The sequence below is a fragment of the Polyergus mexicanus genome, unplaced genomic scaffold, assembly GCF_030449975.1.
Source record: "Polyergus mexicanus isolate NDT 795.1 unplaced genomic scaffold, iyPolMexi1.0 SCAF_1, whole genome shotgun sequence".
Lineage (NCBI taxonomy): Eukaryota > Metazoa > Arthropoda > Insecta > Hymenoptera > Formicidae > Polyergus > Polyergus mexicanus.
Window position 1 is genome coordinate 5331909 of NW_027223321.1, and position 15064 is coordinate 5346972.

General features: G+C 38.8%; 2 protein-coding genes and 2 non-coding genes across 5 annotated transcripts in view; 2 read left to right on the forward strand and 2 right to left on the reverse strand.

Moving 5' to 3' along the window:
• Positions 1–15022, reverse strand: part of S6kl (S6 Kinase Like) — a 46231-nt gene extending 31209 nt beyond the window's left edge. Inside the window, exons 1-8 of one of the 2 annotated variants that reach the window (XM_070295552.1) lie at positions 14934–15022; positions 14402–14544; positions 14148–14242; positions 13764–14031; positions 13599–13683; positions 13392–13499; positions 13148–13306; positions 12932–13020 (exon numbers count right to left, since the gene is read on the reverse strand). In XM_070295552.1, coding sequence (XP_070151653.1) covers positions 12932–13020; positions 13148–13306; positions 13392–13499; positions 13599–13683; positions 13764–14031; positions 14148–14242; positions 14402–14458 — 861 coding nt within the window. In that variant the 5' untranslated portion in view covers positions 14459–14544; positions 14934–15022. Of the gene's footprint in view, positions 1–12931; positions 13021–13147; positions 13307–13391; positions 13500–13598; positions 13684–13763; positions 14032–14147; positions 14243–14401; positions 14721–14933 lie in introns of those variants that run through there. The other variant, XM_070295561.1, reaches the window with a different exon arrangement.
• Bnb (bangles and beads) lies at positions 2783–10156 on the forward strand. Its single transcript, XM_070295542.1, has 3 exons — positions 2783–3101; positions 7565–8064; positions 8205–10156. The coding sequence occupies exons 2-3, from the start codon at positions 7573–7575 to the stop codon at positions 9162–9164; spliced, it is 1452 nt and encodes a 483-aa protein (XP_070151643.1). The 5' UTR covers positions 2783–3101; positions 7565–7572; the 3' UTR covers positions 9165–10156.
• Positions 12395–12468, forward strand: Trnan-guu (transfer RNA asparagine (anticodon GUU)). The gene has a single exon. It is a non-coding gene; the product is annotated as a tRNA-Asn (tRNA).
• Positions 12733–12804, reverse strand: Trnaw-cca (transfer RNA tryptophan (anticodon CCA)). Its single transcript has one exon. It is a non-coding gene; the product is annotated as a tRNA-Trp (tRNA).
• Positions 15023–15064: the final 42 nt, after the last annotated feature.

Sequence of the window (15064 nt, forward strand, 5' to 3'; positions counted from 1 at the left end):
TTGTAAAGCAACCGCCGCCACCGCCTTAGCAATAACTGAGAATGCAGGAAGGAGAGCACGATATTACAAAAAAATAATACGTAAAAAAAGAACATTGAGAATATCACGCGCGTCTATTCATGGATGGAAATTTATCCATAGCGAACAATGGAAAAATCAGATATTCAAAATTTCTTCAAGGGTAGAAAATTGATTGCTAGAAATACACTTTTGAATGATTAAAAAATAATTTACTCTTTCCGGAGGAATATAAACTGCGTAATTTAGTTGAATAGAATAGTTTCAAATTGTTCCTTCTACAAAAATATGCAAAATTCAATTTACTTTACGGCCTGCCAATGATTTAAAGTTTGCCAAAGTTTTACGACGTAAAGCCGAGATAGCGAACAAGCGAGGTCATCGATCTCATTTCGGATAAGCTACATATAACACCATCAAGATAAAAATCATGAATTATTTATGATTTTAATCTCGCATTAATTATGCACGCGTCGACCGCGAAAACGCTAGTTTAATAATAACGGCTCTTTCAGTTTAAGCGCGAAAATATTTTAGTGATGATGAAGAAAATTATCGATAGCATATTATTTTAATCGAAGGAATGAATATTAAAAACTACACGAATTACGAACGGAGAAAAAATATATACAGCGTGTATTTTTATAATATTCGTAAAAAGATTTTGGACCAAGTAACAAGAGAGAGAGAGAAAATATTGTATATACAAAAAAAAAAATCTCTGTTTTGTACAAATATCATTTAAGTATCGTCGATATTGATAAATAATTTTTCATGAAAAAATTATGCTGCGTCGAGACAGAACGATATGTAAACTTATGGTTTACATACCTAATAGTATCTATATATATGTGACGCGTGTATCACACGCGTACGCGATTCCATCGTGCGTTCCTCGATGCAATGAAATAAAACAATTTTCTTGGCGGCTCAAGATTTATCGAATTTATTCGCAACATATCTGCGATGCGTAAAGTAATGCAGTGCAATGGAAATTTTAATGGATAAAAAAATAATGATAAAAATCCTTATTTTATGAGTTAATTTCCTTAAGAATTAAAAATAAAATAGCTGTTGCTCCCGCAAACTTTCGGCCATTTAAACATGTCGAGCACGTGCGAGATTCATTTACGTCCATTGAGAGAAGTGTCTTTGCCGCGAATGAGAGAGAGACACGTATGTAAGTAATGACGACACGAATCTTGCCCTCAACGGAAAAGATTTGTCCTCGCGTCAAGAAAAAAAGGTCATATTGCTGATAAGTCATATTTAAAAGTTGAAAGGACGATAACAGTTCGTTAAGACTTAATAGACCTGTCCTAAATTTACCGAGGAATAATGGATAAATAGCTGGACTTTTAACAATGTGTCATAGAGCACATATATTTCTAAAACACGGTTTGCACTTCATTTAATTATTTCCTTAAATCCACTAAATAATCTCCTTTTTTATTTATTTTTGTTGAAAATCAGTTAATAGTTAATTTGAAAATTAATTACTCACTGCAAATTTGTAAAAAATAAATGTCCATTCGGCCCTTCAAACGTCTATTCAAGGTCTGTCATAAGCCTATATAGTCCTGCCGTTGCACTTCCGCTCGATATGTTGAATGGTCCCAAATGAATGCTTTTAAAACACAAACGCGACACGTCATATCGGCATGCGGAGTTTGCAGGTGCGTCCTCAACTACGATTAATCGGGCAAGTATGAAGAAACTCATAGATCGTTTAATAGACAATAAAATAATTTGTGTATTAGCAAACAGATCATATAAATTCTCGCAATGCCATCCTGTAATGTGACAAGTAATAAAGTATTAAATATAAAAATATAAATGAGAGAAATATATTGTACGTTGGACAATGAGATGTATCTCAGAAATATTTTAAAAAACTTGCTAATCTTTTTTTTTCAGGTTTTTCAGGCATTCGTTATGTATCTCTTATTCTTCTCCTAAATTTTCTGAGTCGTTTGAAGTATCGAAGTTTAAGTGAAACTTATCTACGGTTGACAAAAGTTATCTCATATTATGTAAAAGCATTTTTACGATTCTACTTAAAGAGATTCTAGTAATTGGTAGTAAGCCAAAGACGATTTTGCTGTATAAAATAATATTAGAATGCCTTATATAGTACACACGATTTAATTATTTACGAGTCACAGGCATATATCGTTCGGATTAATTATCTTTATCTTTAGATCAATATGACGTATACAATGGTTAAAAAATAATAGTGGAGGAAGTGCTTTAATTTTTATCGCAAAGTTTCTATTCTAGCTGAACGTACATAATATACAATGTTCATAATTAAAGGGTTAAGTCCATTTAAGACGTTAGGTCCCACTAGGTCAGCAACACAAGCCACGTTACGAATTCATTTCCGAACTCGGAGATCTTTTCAGGACCGGGCATATGAGACAGCCGAGTGTAGATGTCGTGAATCGAAGCGGAAAAGAGCAAAAGAATCGGCGAGCAGGTTGAAAGTAAGCAGAAGCGAGCGAGATCGAGGCAGAAATGCGAGAAGCGGTGTAGGAGGAAAAGAAAGAGAGAGGAAAAGATGTAAGACAAGGAGAGAGATAAGGTAGGTAGGTAGGTAGGTAGGTAGGTAGGTAGGTAAGCAGATAGAGTCCAAGAAGGGCGGCGAAGAGAAGACTAAAAGAGGGGACCCTCCCGATGGCTCGATCGGCGAGGAGGGTCGGGGCCCCCTTGCACGATCCTGGCCGCTAGCACGGGTGGGTAAATGGGTATATAAGCGGGGCCCCGGCGATTCCATCTCGACACACGACCCAACCTTCATCCCGATCGCCAACGATCCTTCGCAAACGAGCGTAATCTGCACGCGCGCGAAAAAAAAAGAGAGAGGGAAGACAGACAGGGAGAGAGAGAAAGAGAAGGGACAGAACTCCCCCGCGTTATTTCGTTCTCCGATCGATCGCGCCGATCGATAGTTTGCGCGAACCGGTGAGAGCCGACCCGAGGGAACAAGAGCAAGGGAAGCCGAGGAGGAGCAAAGGAAGCCGTTGCCCGACGCCAACTCGTCTAACGAAAAGTTACTCGCTTACGGAGAAGAGAAGACAGACGTGAGTACACAATGTTCATTTACTTTCGTAGAGTTTTGCAACCCTCGAGCAAAGAAACTCCGTCTCGCGACGAAAGAGAGAGATGGTCTTTCGATAGAGAGACGGAGACGAGTCGTCGTCTGTCGACGACCACGGATTACCTGAGTCGACGATCTCTCGAAACGCTTGTCTAATCCATCAAATCTTTTCGAAAGTCAAGTCATAATTTTGAAAATTTCATATCGAGCAAAACTCGAGAATTCGAAAATTTCTCCCAATAATCGATCACGATCCGTAATTATCGAGTGAAATTTTTTTCTCGTTTTTGACATTTCATCAATTTATCATTAAATCTTATATGGATTTCAACCTAGAATCCAATCTTCCATTCAATTCCGAAACATGAATTACGCGATAGACTTCATAATTAACCGTTTGATGAAATCTCGAGTCGCCGCAAGTGACATGTGTGATCATCGGACGCGGTTGACTCGGACTGATTATTAATTTTGTGCGCAGGAGACTTTTCTCGAGACTAGCTATCCTGCTTTCGCAATACGCGTAGCACTCGATAACGAGTCACCGTGTTGCGGTTTTACCGCGACGGTAATAGAGACAGTTTTGAAAGTGGTGCGCGACAATGCTATTATTCGCCGTTCATACTGGTAATCGCTCGTTCGATTAATCGAGGCGCAGCAAACACGGATTTTCGAAATAGCCTCGATAAAACGTCTCCCTCTTTGCCAACGAAGATGATTATAATCCTCTAAACATTAAGCTGTTTATCTAATATTAAAAATAATTAAGAAGAAATTGTTTATAAAATATGTATATGTTTATTATTTGTAATCGCTAATTTTAATTCACAAGTAGAAAGAAAAAAAGTATAATCCCAATGTTAAAAAATTGCAGTATATTCGAATATAATCTAATATAAATATATAAGTTTTTCTTACTATCTTATATTAAAATCTCTTTGAAATTATCGAAACAGGATAAGAATGCATCGTAGCGTTCGCGTTCAAATTTATTATTTTTATATTAATTAGTATAAATAAAATAGTATAAAATAATAAGTATAAAATAACTATGCGAATTAATTGCGTGAAATTTCAACGGATTATTCGTATGAAATTTTATTCACTTTTACGTTTCTCTGTGAGACGAATGTCTCTCGTTAGATAATATATGACATTCGTAGCTGTAAAGAGTCCATAAGAAAAGATTGACTCACGAACAACTCTGTCTTTTACGTGTCAAGAGAGTCCGGTGTTAAGAGGTCAAAACGTGCGTCATTCGCGTAGCAAAGCGCGCGCTACGTCGTCGCTGTATACATAATTTGTAGATTTCTCAAGCAGCAACCGCGTTTGCGTAATTTCGCGTTCCCCCTCTCGCGACGCGCTTTCCGATCCTTAATTAGACATCCTAATCTGTCAATCTGCGAATTACCTGCGCCGCAACGTCAACTCGAGGTCACCAACTTCGGCGGCCATCTTCTCGAGTAGCTTCCTTTTTTTTTTATACAATATTTGGCGAGCATCATTCTACGAACAATCTCTGTTTTTAATTAATAGGATCTTCCTCGCGCGACGAAGTAAGTTACATAGATTTAAAACAGACAAGGAACACAAATCTCGCCATTTCCCGCTGTGTGAGAGTAGGAAAGCTGCATTTCGTAAATTTAGATTGAACCAAGGAATTTCGCGGCTTCAGATTAGACGAGCAGGCGCTATTACAATACGCCGCAATCAAAAACCGCGAGGATGAAAGGCGAGAAGAAAGAAAGAGAGAGAGAGAGAGAGAGAGAGAGAGAGAGAGAGAGAAGAAGAAGAAGCAAAAGACTATAATCATTGACGTTGAAGCGCTTGATGGTATACGCGACTTCTTTGTAAGCGTAGTACCATCATTACATCTCTGATGATCTTGATGAGGTAATCGACGTCCATCATCTTTCACAGGCGTTTCCTGCATCTATCGACCTGGCCGACGAAGACTTATCTGTATTCGTAGCGCGATCAACGACGCCTTCCTCTTCGAAAAAATTTCGTCCATTCTTTCTACTTCTTCTTCTTCTTCTTCTTTCTCTCTTCAAAGATCGCGTGGAACGGAAGAGATTACGTCGAAATCGTTGGTATCGCCAAGCGCGTATTCGTCATATGTTGTCTCTCGTGACGTCGTATAGGAAATAATTAACGTACGTGTGATGCACGGATGATAAGTCGACGGCATGGTACTTGAATCGGCTGGCAATTAAGTTTATTACGACGACGCATCACATCGCCTACATCCGGTGTAATTATATTCGTCGCGGACACTTTCATACGTGAATATTTGACGACTTGAATCATAGTTGTCTCTATTCGCGAGTCTTACCATCGCTCTTTCTTTTGTCGAAACTCTCAATAATCATCCATGCAAATCAAAATTAGCTTTTACAGATACAATTAAAAAGATACTTCTGCATTTGATATCCGGATATATCTTCTGCTCCGAGTAACTGACGCGAATGCTCACAAATGTAATTTTTGACAAAGATGGTCTCGGCGATATTAACGATATCGGCGACGCGGTTACGAAAAGACAGCCGACTTCGCAAGAATATGGCAATAGTTGCAGCCAATTGCGTCGGCAAACGCGAACTCGCGCCGATCTCGTCGTAAAAATTCGATCGCTTTGCTACCTTCCGTCCGTTCACCGTCCTCCATTACTACGCCTCGTTGTTCCTGTCTTTGTCGTCGTCGTCTTTCCCTCTCGATTCTATCGCGCCGACGAACGCATTCCGGTTTGCCGCAACCCGACAGTTTCCACGAGGCGTACGACAAGCGCAATCTCCGCTTTCAAAGAGCGAATATAAGGAAATCTCAGAGAAATCTTCATTACTTCACGTGACTTAAGAATAACAAGATAAACTTCCTGAATTTTATGATTAAATATTGTGTAAATTTTTTACATATCATTAAAAATTGATTTCAAGATTACACGTCATAATTTTTAATCGATATATTCAAAGAGGGGTTCATATAAAATTAAATACAAAAGTAAAATTAAATATCACTTTTGGTGAGTTTCTATTGAAATTGTTGCCGAAACGATCGACGATAGTCGCGCAGAATAGCAAGCTAGACTGGAAAAGTGATTTTGACTTTTGACACAATGATCACGGTTAACTCGAGCGTTAATGATTGCCAATCCAGCCACACCAAACCTATAACGCGTAAATACCGCGTCGTTTATCTTCGATTTCATCTATATACGCCTACTCGCAGACATATAGACTAATCTAGTGTTTCACTCGCGAATGTGGCGAATGTTTTGCATTTCGCGATCGTTTACGATGCAAAGAGGCTCGCGTCGCGCGATGCAGATTTATTATTTTTATTTTCGCATAAAGTATGAACGTTTCATATCTGCTATTCGAGAATAAATTTACACATTATATACAAACGCAAATATAATATTTATCGAGAAGTAAAATCTACTCGAAATATAACTTCATTTTCAATCGCCTGTATCGCAAAAGTCATCAATATCCCGGCATTTTGCAACGTAAATTTTTATTTCAGATATAAATAAACAATCTATCCTCAATGTTTTGTTCACCCTACAAAACAAGAGTCGACACGAAAAACGTTTGCTCTCTATATATTATACGAAGTGAGAAACCGAACCGTACACGGAGAAACCGTACGCGCGTACGTAACGAGCGTAAGGGGCACGCATCCTGTCATTAGTTCCATAACGTTCGCCTTATTCGGTGCATTCGGTTCAATGTCACCCGTCCCTCTCCATCCTGCCGATTCTCTCGCGGCAGACCCCATGTAAAATGTCCATCGGTACCGAGCGTGACGTTCCCCTTCCTCCCCGCATCCTATATTCCAGCTCTTCTTCCTATTAACGCGATCATAGCTGTCGTACTTTCGTCTAGCGATCCACGATCAGGTCCATTCATGATGAGCTGTCACGACGACAGCTCGTCCTCGCGTCTGTTCGTCTAACTGAAAGATTGCGCGTCTCAATATTTTCTCCATGTAAGTCTGAGTGAGCATTATTATATATAAAAAAATCAATCGTTGGAAAGAAAGAAAGAAAAAAAAATCCAAGTTCCTGATCATTTTTAATTCTAATTGTTGTATGATTATTTAAAAGTTTCATAATTTCTTTACAATAAAAATTATATTAAACGTATTAATTCGGTAACTTTAAATAATGTATAACAATAAATGAATCATAAAGTTAGTTAAAAAGAAGCATAATCTTAAATTTTGTGATCGTTGCAATCGAGAATCTATTTCCTTTAGCCTTTATAATATAAAATAATTATATTTTCAAATATTTCGTGAGATTGTTAAAAATGGTAAAAAAAAAAAAAAAAAAAAAAAATGTACTTTAATAGAACTTTGATTTTAACAAAATTAAGTTAACGAGATTTTTATCAATCTTATAATATATAATTCACCAATCTAAAATTCAATATTTTTTTGCAGATATCACGATGATCAAGTTCGCCGTAATTACAATGGTGTGCCTCTTGGGGCTGAAGACGGTTGCAACCATGCCGGTGGCCGATCACCAGGCGGGCCACGAGCCGCTACCGGTCGCATCTGTCGAGGAGAAGGTCCCGGCGGAGACCGTCCTGAAAGCGGTGGATGCTGCGCAGAGTAACGTACCTGCGGAATCTGTGGCGGAGATTAAGCCGACCGAGTTGTCCGCCGCGGTCGACGCGGCGTCAGCTAAGAGCTCCGCGGAGGCCGAGCCAATCGAGACGAAGAAGGAGCTAGAACAGCCGAAGGCGGTGATCCAGGAAGTCCAGGTACAGCCCAAGTCATCCGAAGAGCAAATCGATTCGGTGGAAAAAGAGGAGCCGAAAGTATTGGCCGCCGAGGCCGAGAAGCAGGAGCACGAGTCCTTGAAGGAGGCCGCTTCCGAAGCCGATGAGTCGGTGCAGCCCGCACCACAGCCGGCCGAGGTTCCAGCCGAGAAAGCAGTAATTTGCTTTTTTAATTTGCGATGATCAAATAGTTTATCTTGATCCAATAACATTTGTCTCGTTTATCTGATCATACTTCAACCGCTTTTTACACTATTCTTAAGGTAAATTTAATCCTCCAATTTTGCGTTTCCCAGGAGGAACAACCAGCCGTTCAAGGTAAGAATGCGGAGCCAGGGGAACCCGCGACCGAGAAGCCTGTTATTGCGGCCATCGAGAAGCGCGCTGACGACGCCGTCGCCGAGATCGTCAAGGAAGAACCGAAAGAGGAAAAGAAATTAGAAGAACCTTTGGCAACCTCGTCAATCCCCAAAAAAGAGGAAATTCCAGAAATTTCCGCGACTCCTGCTGCTGAGGAGAAGAAGAACGAGGCGACCGAACAGCCGAAGGAATCCACGAGTCAGTCGCTCGCCAAGATCGTAGAGAAGCCCGACCGCGTAACCCGCGAGACCGTCGAAATTGCCAACGTCGCGGAAGGAACGCGTAACGCCCCGGCTATCCCGGTCGCTCCCGCCGTCCCGGCCGTTCCCGCCGCCCAGGAATCAGCCCAGCCGCTGGAGAAATCCGGACCTGTCGAGACCGAAAAGATCGCAGCGGATATTGCGCCCTCGTCCGAAGAACATATACTCGCCAAGAGCGAACAAGCGGAAAAGGTGCCTGTCGAACAACCGGCCGTCAGAGCTCAGAATCCGAGCGAGGAAACAATAGCCGAGGAGGAGTCTGAGAAAGAACCGAAGAGCGCCGAGGCTCCCATCCAGCAAGTGAAGACGGTCAACGAACAGCAGCCGGCACAGTCTCAGGAGTCCGGTCAAATCAAGCGAGGCGCAGCGGAGACGGTCCTCGAACAGCCTCAGGCCAAGTCGGAGCTTTCGCTTGCTGAGAAGTCGCAACCGGAGCAACAGCCTGCTCAACAAGCTGCTCAACAGCCAGTTCAGGAAGGCGCTAAAGAGCCGAAGGAGCGTTCCAACGAATCTTCCGAGGAGAAGCCCAGCAAGGATAGCAAGGAGCCCAAGAGCAGCGAGGAGTCCTCCGAGGAGCAGAAGGAACAGAAGGACAAGTCCAAGTTGGCGGAATTGCTCCCGAAACCCGAACAATAAATTTTGGGCGCGAGGAGGGTTTGATCGACGAGTAACCTCAGAAGCGCGGCAGCAATAGAAGCAGCAGCAGTACCATCTCGAGGAAGAGGAGGACTGCTCCTCTTAAGGAATCGGGTCGAGCTCGTGCATCGGCGTCTCTACGAGACGCATGCACGAGTTTGCCGCGATACGACAGATGCGAAAGCAAGCGATAGAATGTATATGTGTGTGCGTGTGTGTGTGCGTGTGTGTCTGAAAGCGAGCGAGAGCGCAAAAATGCAAACGTCGAAAACGACAAAATAAGAAGCATGTAACGATGAGCCCAGAAAATGTGAAAGTATCAGCGCAGCGTGAATGAGAGAAAGAGAGAAAAAGTGCGAAAGAACGACCCCCATCGACCCGATCAATCTTTCTAAGGATAGGGTTGTCCGATTTTCACGGCGCACTACGATCTCGGTAGCGCGTCTCCGGGGACGATCGCGTGTTGCCGGATACTGTCGGCGGCATCGCCCACGGGTGGAACGACACTCGTAATCGTTTGTTGGTTTCATCGATACGCACGTGATCGACGCTCGATCTCGGTAATCCCGACGACGGTGATGGAGAACACACGATGAACACACCTTTCCCCTCACCCTGGAATGCGGCTCGGCCTGGTACCGAATGGCGTTCGTCCTGGCGGACACCGCGATCTCCGCGAGGACGAACCCGGGGTTCCCTCCCGATATCTCGATATCTCTCATCCCCCTATGGAATCCCCCTATATCCCATCTGAAAATGACACGCACTTCTACACATCCCCATTCCGATAAACTATATAGTAAGTAGCTCGACTCTGTCTTCTTTTTAGAGATATTACATATGTCATTATTATTATTATTATTATTATTATTATTATTATTATTATTATTATTACGATTTAGTACCAGTACCACTATTATTATTAATATTATTATTTGTATTATTGCTATCACATCATCGTTATAATAATAATTATTATTATTACTATGAAATCCCGATTGTCTCGTTTATATATATTTCGTTGCTATTTACTAATCATTCATAATTATTCGCATGTATTTTATCGTGCGGAACTTATTGGAGCATATGTAGAATTAAGAGAAAGATATCTCTCTCTCTATAACAATAAGTCACACATAATCAATTCATTTAAATTTTAAATGTCTCTATTTCATCGAAATATTTGATGAAGAGAGCAAATGATTTATGACAATTTTCACGATCTAAAATACGGATAAAATCTATTAAAGACATTGCAAAGATATTATGCTAAACACGCAAAATTCTAAGCAAGAATAATGGATTTTAAAAATCGTATGCACAATCATACGCATAGAATTTTCTTTCAATAGTTTTACTATATTAACATAGACATTTACTGTATGTAAAAAAAAATATTATGTGTAAATATGTGTTTTCAAAATTTTTGAATTTTCATCATTGCATCAGTTTAGACTTGTTGAAGCGTAGCCTTGTCCAGCAAGCATACTTGGATAGGAGCTATTGTTTACGGAAGATATATAAAATGGATATATTCGACGAATGATATATTTGCGAAGAGATCAATGGGGCTCCGAGACGGACGAGGGGTACGCGAGGGGTGACATACGCCGATAAATCCCGCGATTTACGCAGCTTCGCACAAATCTGCGCGTCACAATGTTAGGTCGTCGCGATTAAGGCGTAGTAGCGGTCGGTGTGATCTGCCAATCGCAATGTGTGTCGCGTTTCAGCGTCGCAGAAACGACAAGGACCCGGACCCGGTGGTAATAAGTTAATAACAAGTGAGTCACGAAGTAGCACTTACATTCTCAATAGCATGTGAATCTACCGCGTCAGATATGATAATCGGGTGCTTCCGCCAGCGGATAAACATCTTCGCACTTCTCTCAACATCAAATAACAGGGTACAACGAGCATGCACCGTCGACGGATCGAGTAAAATGATAATGCCCCTTAAACTCTTTATCATGCCCACGAAACGTATCTCACGATCGTGGCCTATCTACTTGAAAGTTTAGTCTCTCATAAAATAATAGGGTTCGCGATTCTTTTATAAAACACGTACTTGGAAAATATATAGATAATAAAAGGTGCAGATAATAAAAAAAGTATTCTTGCAAATAAAATTATAAACGTATGGAATATTATTAATTGCGAATGATTTATATCAAATTTTCAGAAGATTTTAATCCATAGAAATATTTATCGATTCTCTTTTCAGACAGATAAAGAAATTTGTATCAATCAAGTGATTGTACGCAATGTATCACAAATGAAGATACATAAAATATAATAGAAAGAAGAGAAAATATTTATATTATATTTCGCGATACTTTCAGAGATAATGGAAAAGATAATTTAGATATCTATTCATCGCTGACTCAGAGTTGAAGAATTATAGATTTTTATATAGATTTTCATAACGCACATATAGTGCAGCGAACTCTAGCAAAATCAATCTGCCAAGCGATCGTCAAGAGACAAATCCACAAATTTATGCCGTCATAGCTGACACTTAACTTTCTATTCTCGCGCTAATGCAGCTCCATAACAAATTGGCTATCCACGGAGAATGGATTTGCACAAGATTCCCAATGGAGTCTCGCAATTGTTTGCGAATATCGCATGCGGCACGCCGGCATTTCTCCTAGCAATGCAGCAGATTAATCAAAGGGCGAGCGAGCAACGTTCGATGATGCACCAGGTGTAAACAATTATACTGCGATACATACCAGGTGAACGGACCCGGCGAAATGTCAAGGCGTGCAAGAGAAAGAGTTTTGCAATATGCGACGCAACACGAGATTATTTCGTTTCATTGTATGGTCCTGTGTATTCACGCCTTTAACATTAAACGCAACTATTCGATTCTCATGTTGAACTTCGAAATAAATCTCGGATTAAATAACGAAGATATAAATTAACTCGTTCTATTTAAAAGCACGCGTGCTTCTTTACTATTAAATATATTGCAAGAACTTTTGCATTTTAAATATTATTGTATAATAATTAATTGTTGCAGCTATTGTTAAAAGATTTTATTAAGGTGAAATTCGCGTGAAATTAAATTAAGAATCGGATAGTGCGAATTAGTTTCCGCATTTTTTCTTTTAAAGATTTAATCTTTTTAAATTTAATGAATATTTATATGAAAAGACAGTTCTACGAAAAGTGGATGATAATTCTGGATATCAGTAACTGTACTTGTCGGAGAAACGCAGTCAACTGCCTCCGTGGCGCAATCGGCTAGCGCGTTCGGCTGTTAACCGAAAGGTTGGTGGTTCGAGCCCACCCGGGGGCGTTATCTTTTTGCAATTACTGTACACTGACATGATAATCACGTTTGTTTCTTTATGTTAACTTTATAAAAGTCTCGATGTGTATATCTAAGTACTAATGCAAACCAGTTTCGTGATCTATGAATTTGAATACATAAATATTAAAGTAAAAGACATACAATTGATTATATATTTTAAAACAAATGTGATAAAAAATAATTACTGCTAAACTAATTAATTATTAATATAATTTCTAGTAAAACGAAAAAAAAAAAAAGAATAACTTTTGACCCCGACGTGATTTGAACACGCAACCTTCTGATCTGGAGTCAGACGCGCTACCGTTGCGCCACGGAGTCTTATGATGTTGTGCGCTTCTAATATAATGATACTCTAGTCGCATACTTATAGTGAAATATAATGAATATGTCGAATTGCAGACATATAGTAGAATATATGACTTATATTTAAAAATCTAGCTCATACCTCATTTGTAAGTAGAAAACAGGCTAAGACTCCCAGTGACCACCAATCAACCTCCTGTCCGTAATGTTCTCTTCTTAAGATTTCAGGTGCTGAAAAATAAAGATAGTTTGCATAAATGTAACGAAATAATATAGAAAAATATACTCAATATTTAAAATTATTAATCATTATTTTTTAAACAACTCGCATTATATTTCCATAATGAAATTTTCTTACCCATATAAAAAGGTGTCCCACATAATGTATTAGTACGTTCTGTGCGTTGCAACCATTTGGCAAAACCAAAATCGATTATCACAGCATGGCCATCTTCATCAAGCAGAACATTTGTGGTTTTCAGATCTCTGTGCACTATGCCAGCGTTGTGTAGAAAATCTGTACATGATATATACATGTTTTATATAAATATACAGATGTCAATAATATATTAGCAATAATGTATCATTGAAATTATTCTTACCTATAGCTAAGGCAATTTCAGCTACATATATCCTAACTACTTCTTCAGGTAAACAACCAAACTCATTGACTAGTGAAAATAATTCTCCCCCAGAAATGTAGTCCATCACTGTAATATTATTTATTTCTGTAAATTCATCTCAGACTGTGCTTAAATAATTATGTTAAATAAAACTTCAATGCAAGAGTAATAAAAGTTTGTACATACATATATATAAAGTCTTTTTGCTTTGCCATCTGTGAATAGAATTTACTATGAAAGGATGATGTCCAACCATTCTCTGTATTGCTACCTAAGTATAAAATATCAAATTTCTCATATCAATGGCATATTTATCAAAGCAATATTGTTATTTTAGACATGTACACATACCTCCTCTTTGGCTTGTTTGATGGCATTTTCTGCTATAATCCTGGCTTTGCTAATGACTTTTAGTGCAAAGACTTGACCAGTCTCTTGTTTTTGCACTTTATATACTCTTCCATAAGTGCCTTTGGCTATTATATCTAAGAAAGTATATCCTGTTTTCATAGGTATCTCCTTAATTGAAAATTCTGGTAGAAAGATTGATTGAAAACGTCGAACTGGCCATACTGTTTTGGAAGATGCATAAATATTCTGTATAGCGCCATTGGTCCAACTGAAACAACAAATGCAAATTAAGTTTGGCTATTCAGCCACAATATTTAAATAGATAAAGGTCTATTATTAAAGATTAACTATTATCTAATATGATAAATATATTGTTCGCATTACCTTCTATGGGAAACATGAAATAATGATTTTTGTTCTTCGTTAGAAGCCTGTGTTGTTGCGACGCAGCTTCCGCCAAGTAGATTGCTAAGGCTATACTGTAAATTAAAAACATCATTAATATCACATATGTATATTTATAAGTTATAATGTATAGTATGGAATAAAGGAAATATATGACATAGAAAATATTGTTTTAATGATACATAAATAATTTTGTTACAGGTTAGGAATATACATCCAGATAAGACACGCACCTGACTATCATACTGTTGATAATTATGATAGTTTTTCTTGGCGTTAGAATTGCCCATCCAGTGAGGGTACTCCAATTGATCGTCGATTCTCTCAAACGAACGGATGACAATTCGAAAATAGCGCTTTTAGAAATGTCATTCCGCTGTAAAGTTATTTCAAGTTCAAATATCGGGCATATTGCCAATTTGTTTGTATATATGTTACATTCTTATTAAATCTTGTAATGATGCGTATACTCGCTTTTATCTTATACGCGATTTTATTTTAACGAATTCACGATTAAAATCAACGATTACGAGTTTCGGCGAATAAAATTATTGTATTTAGCATTATCCGATAGATAAATAGCATATATCGATGTAAATTACGCTAATAGCAAATTAGCAAATTACGATTATATAATAAATCGTTACACATCATGAAAGATTTCGCACGCAATGATATGCAAATTGCATGCGACATATTCGCAATTTCTAAAATCGGCAGACAAGTATACGACTAAATTACAAAATGCATTCGAATATATGTTACCTTAAACAAGCATCAACGGGACACTTGGAAATCTTGTTAAAACATCTTATTGCAAAGAAAAAAAACAGCGTACGTGTTTCACAAGCGAAGAAGTGCGCGCCATTTGAATTTATACGAGAACGTTAAAATTC

Coding starts and splice junctions, on each gene's coding strand:
- Bnb (XM_070295542.1), top strand. CDS start 7,573: ATGATCAAGTTCGCCGTAATTACAATGGTGTGCCTCTTGGGGCTGAAG. Junction 8,065..8,204: donor AGGTTCCAGCCGAGAAAGCA/GTAATTTGCTTT, acceptor TGCGTTTCCCAG/GAGGAACAACCAGCCGTTCA.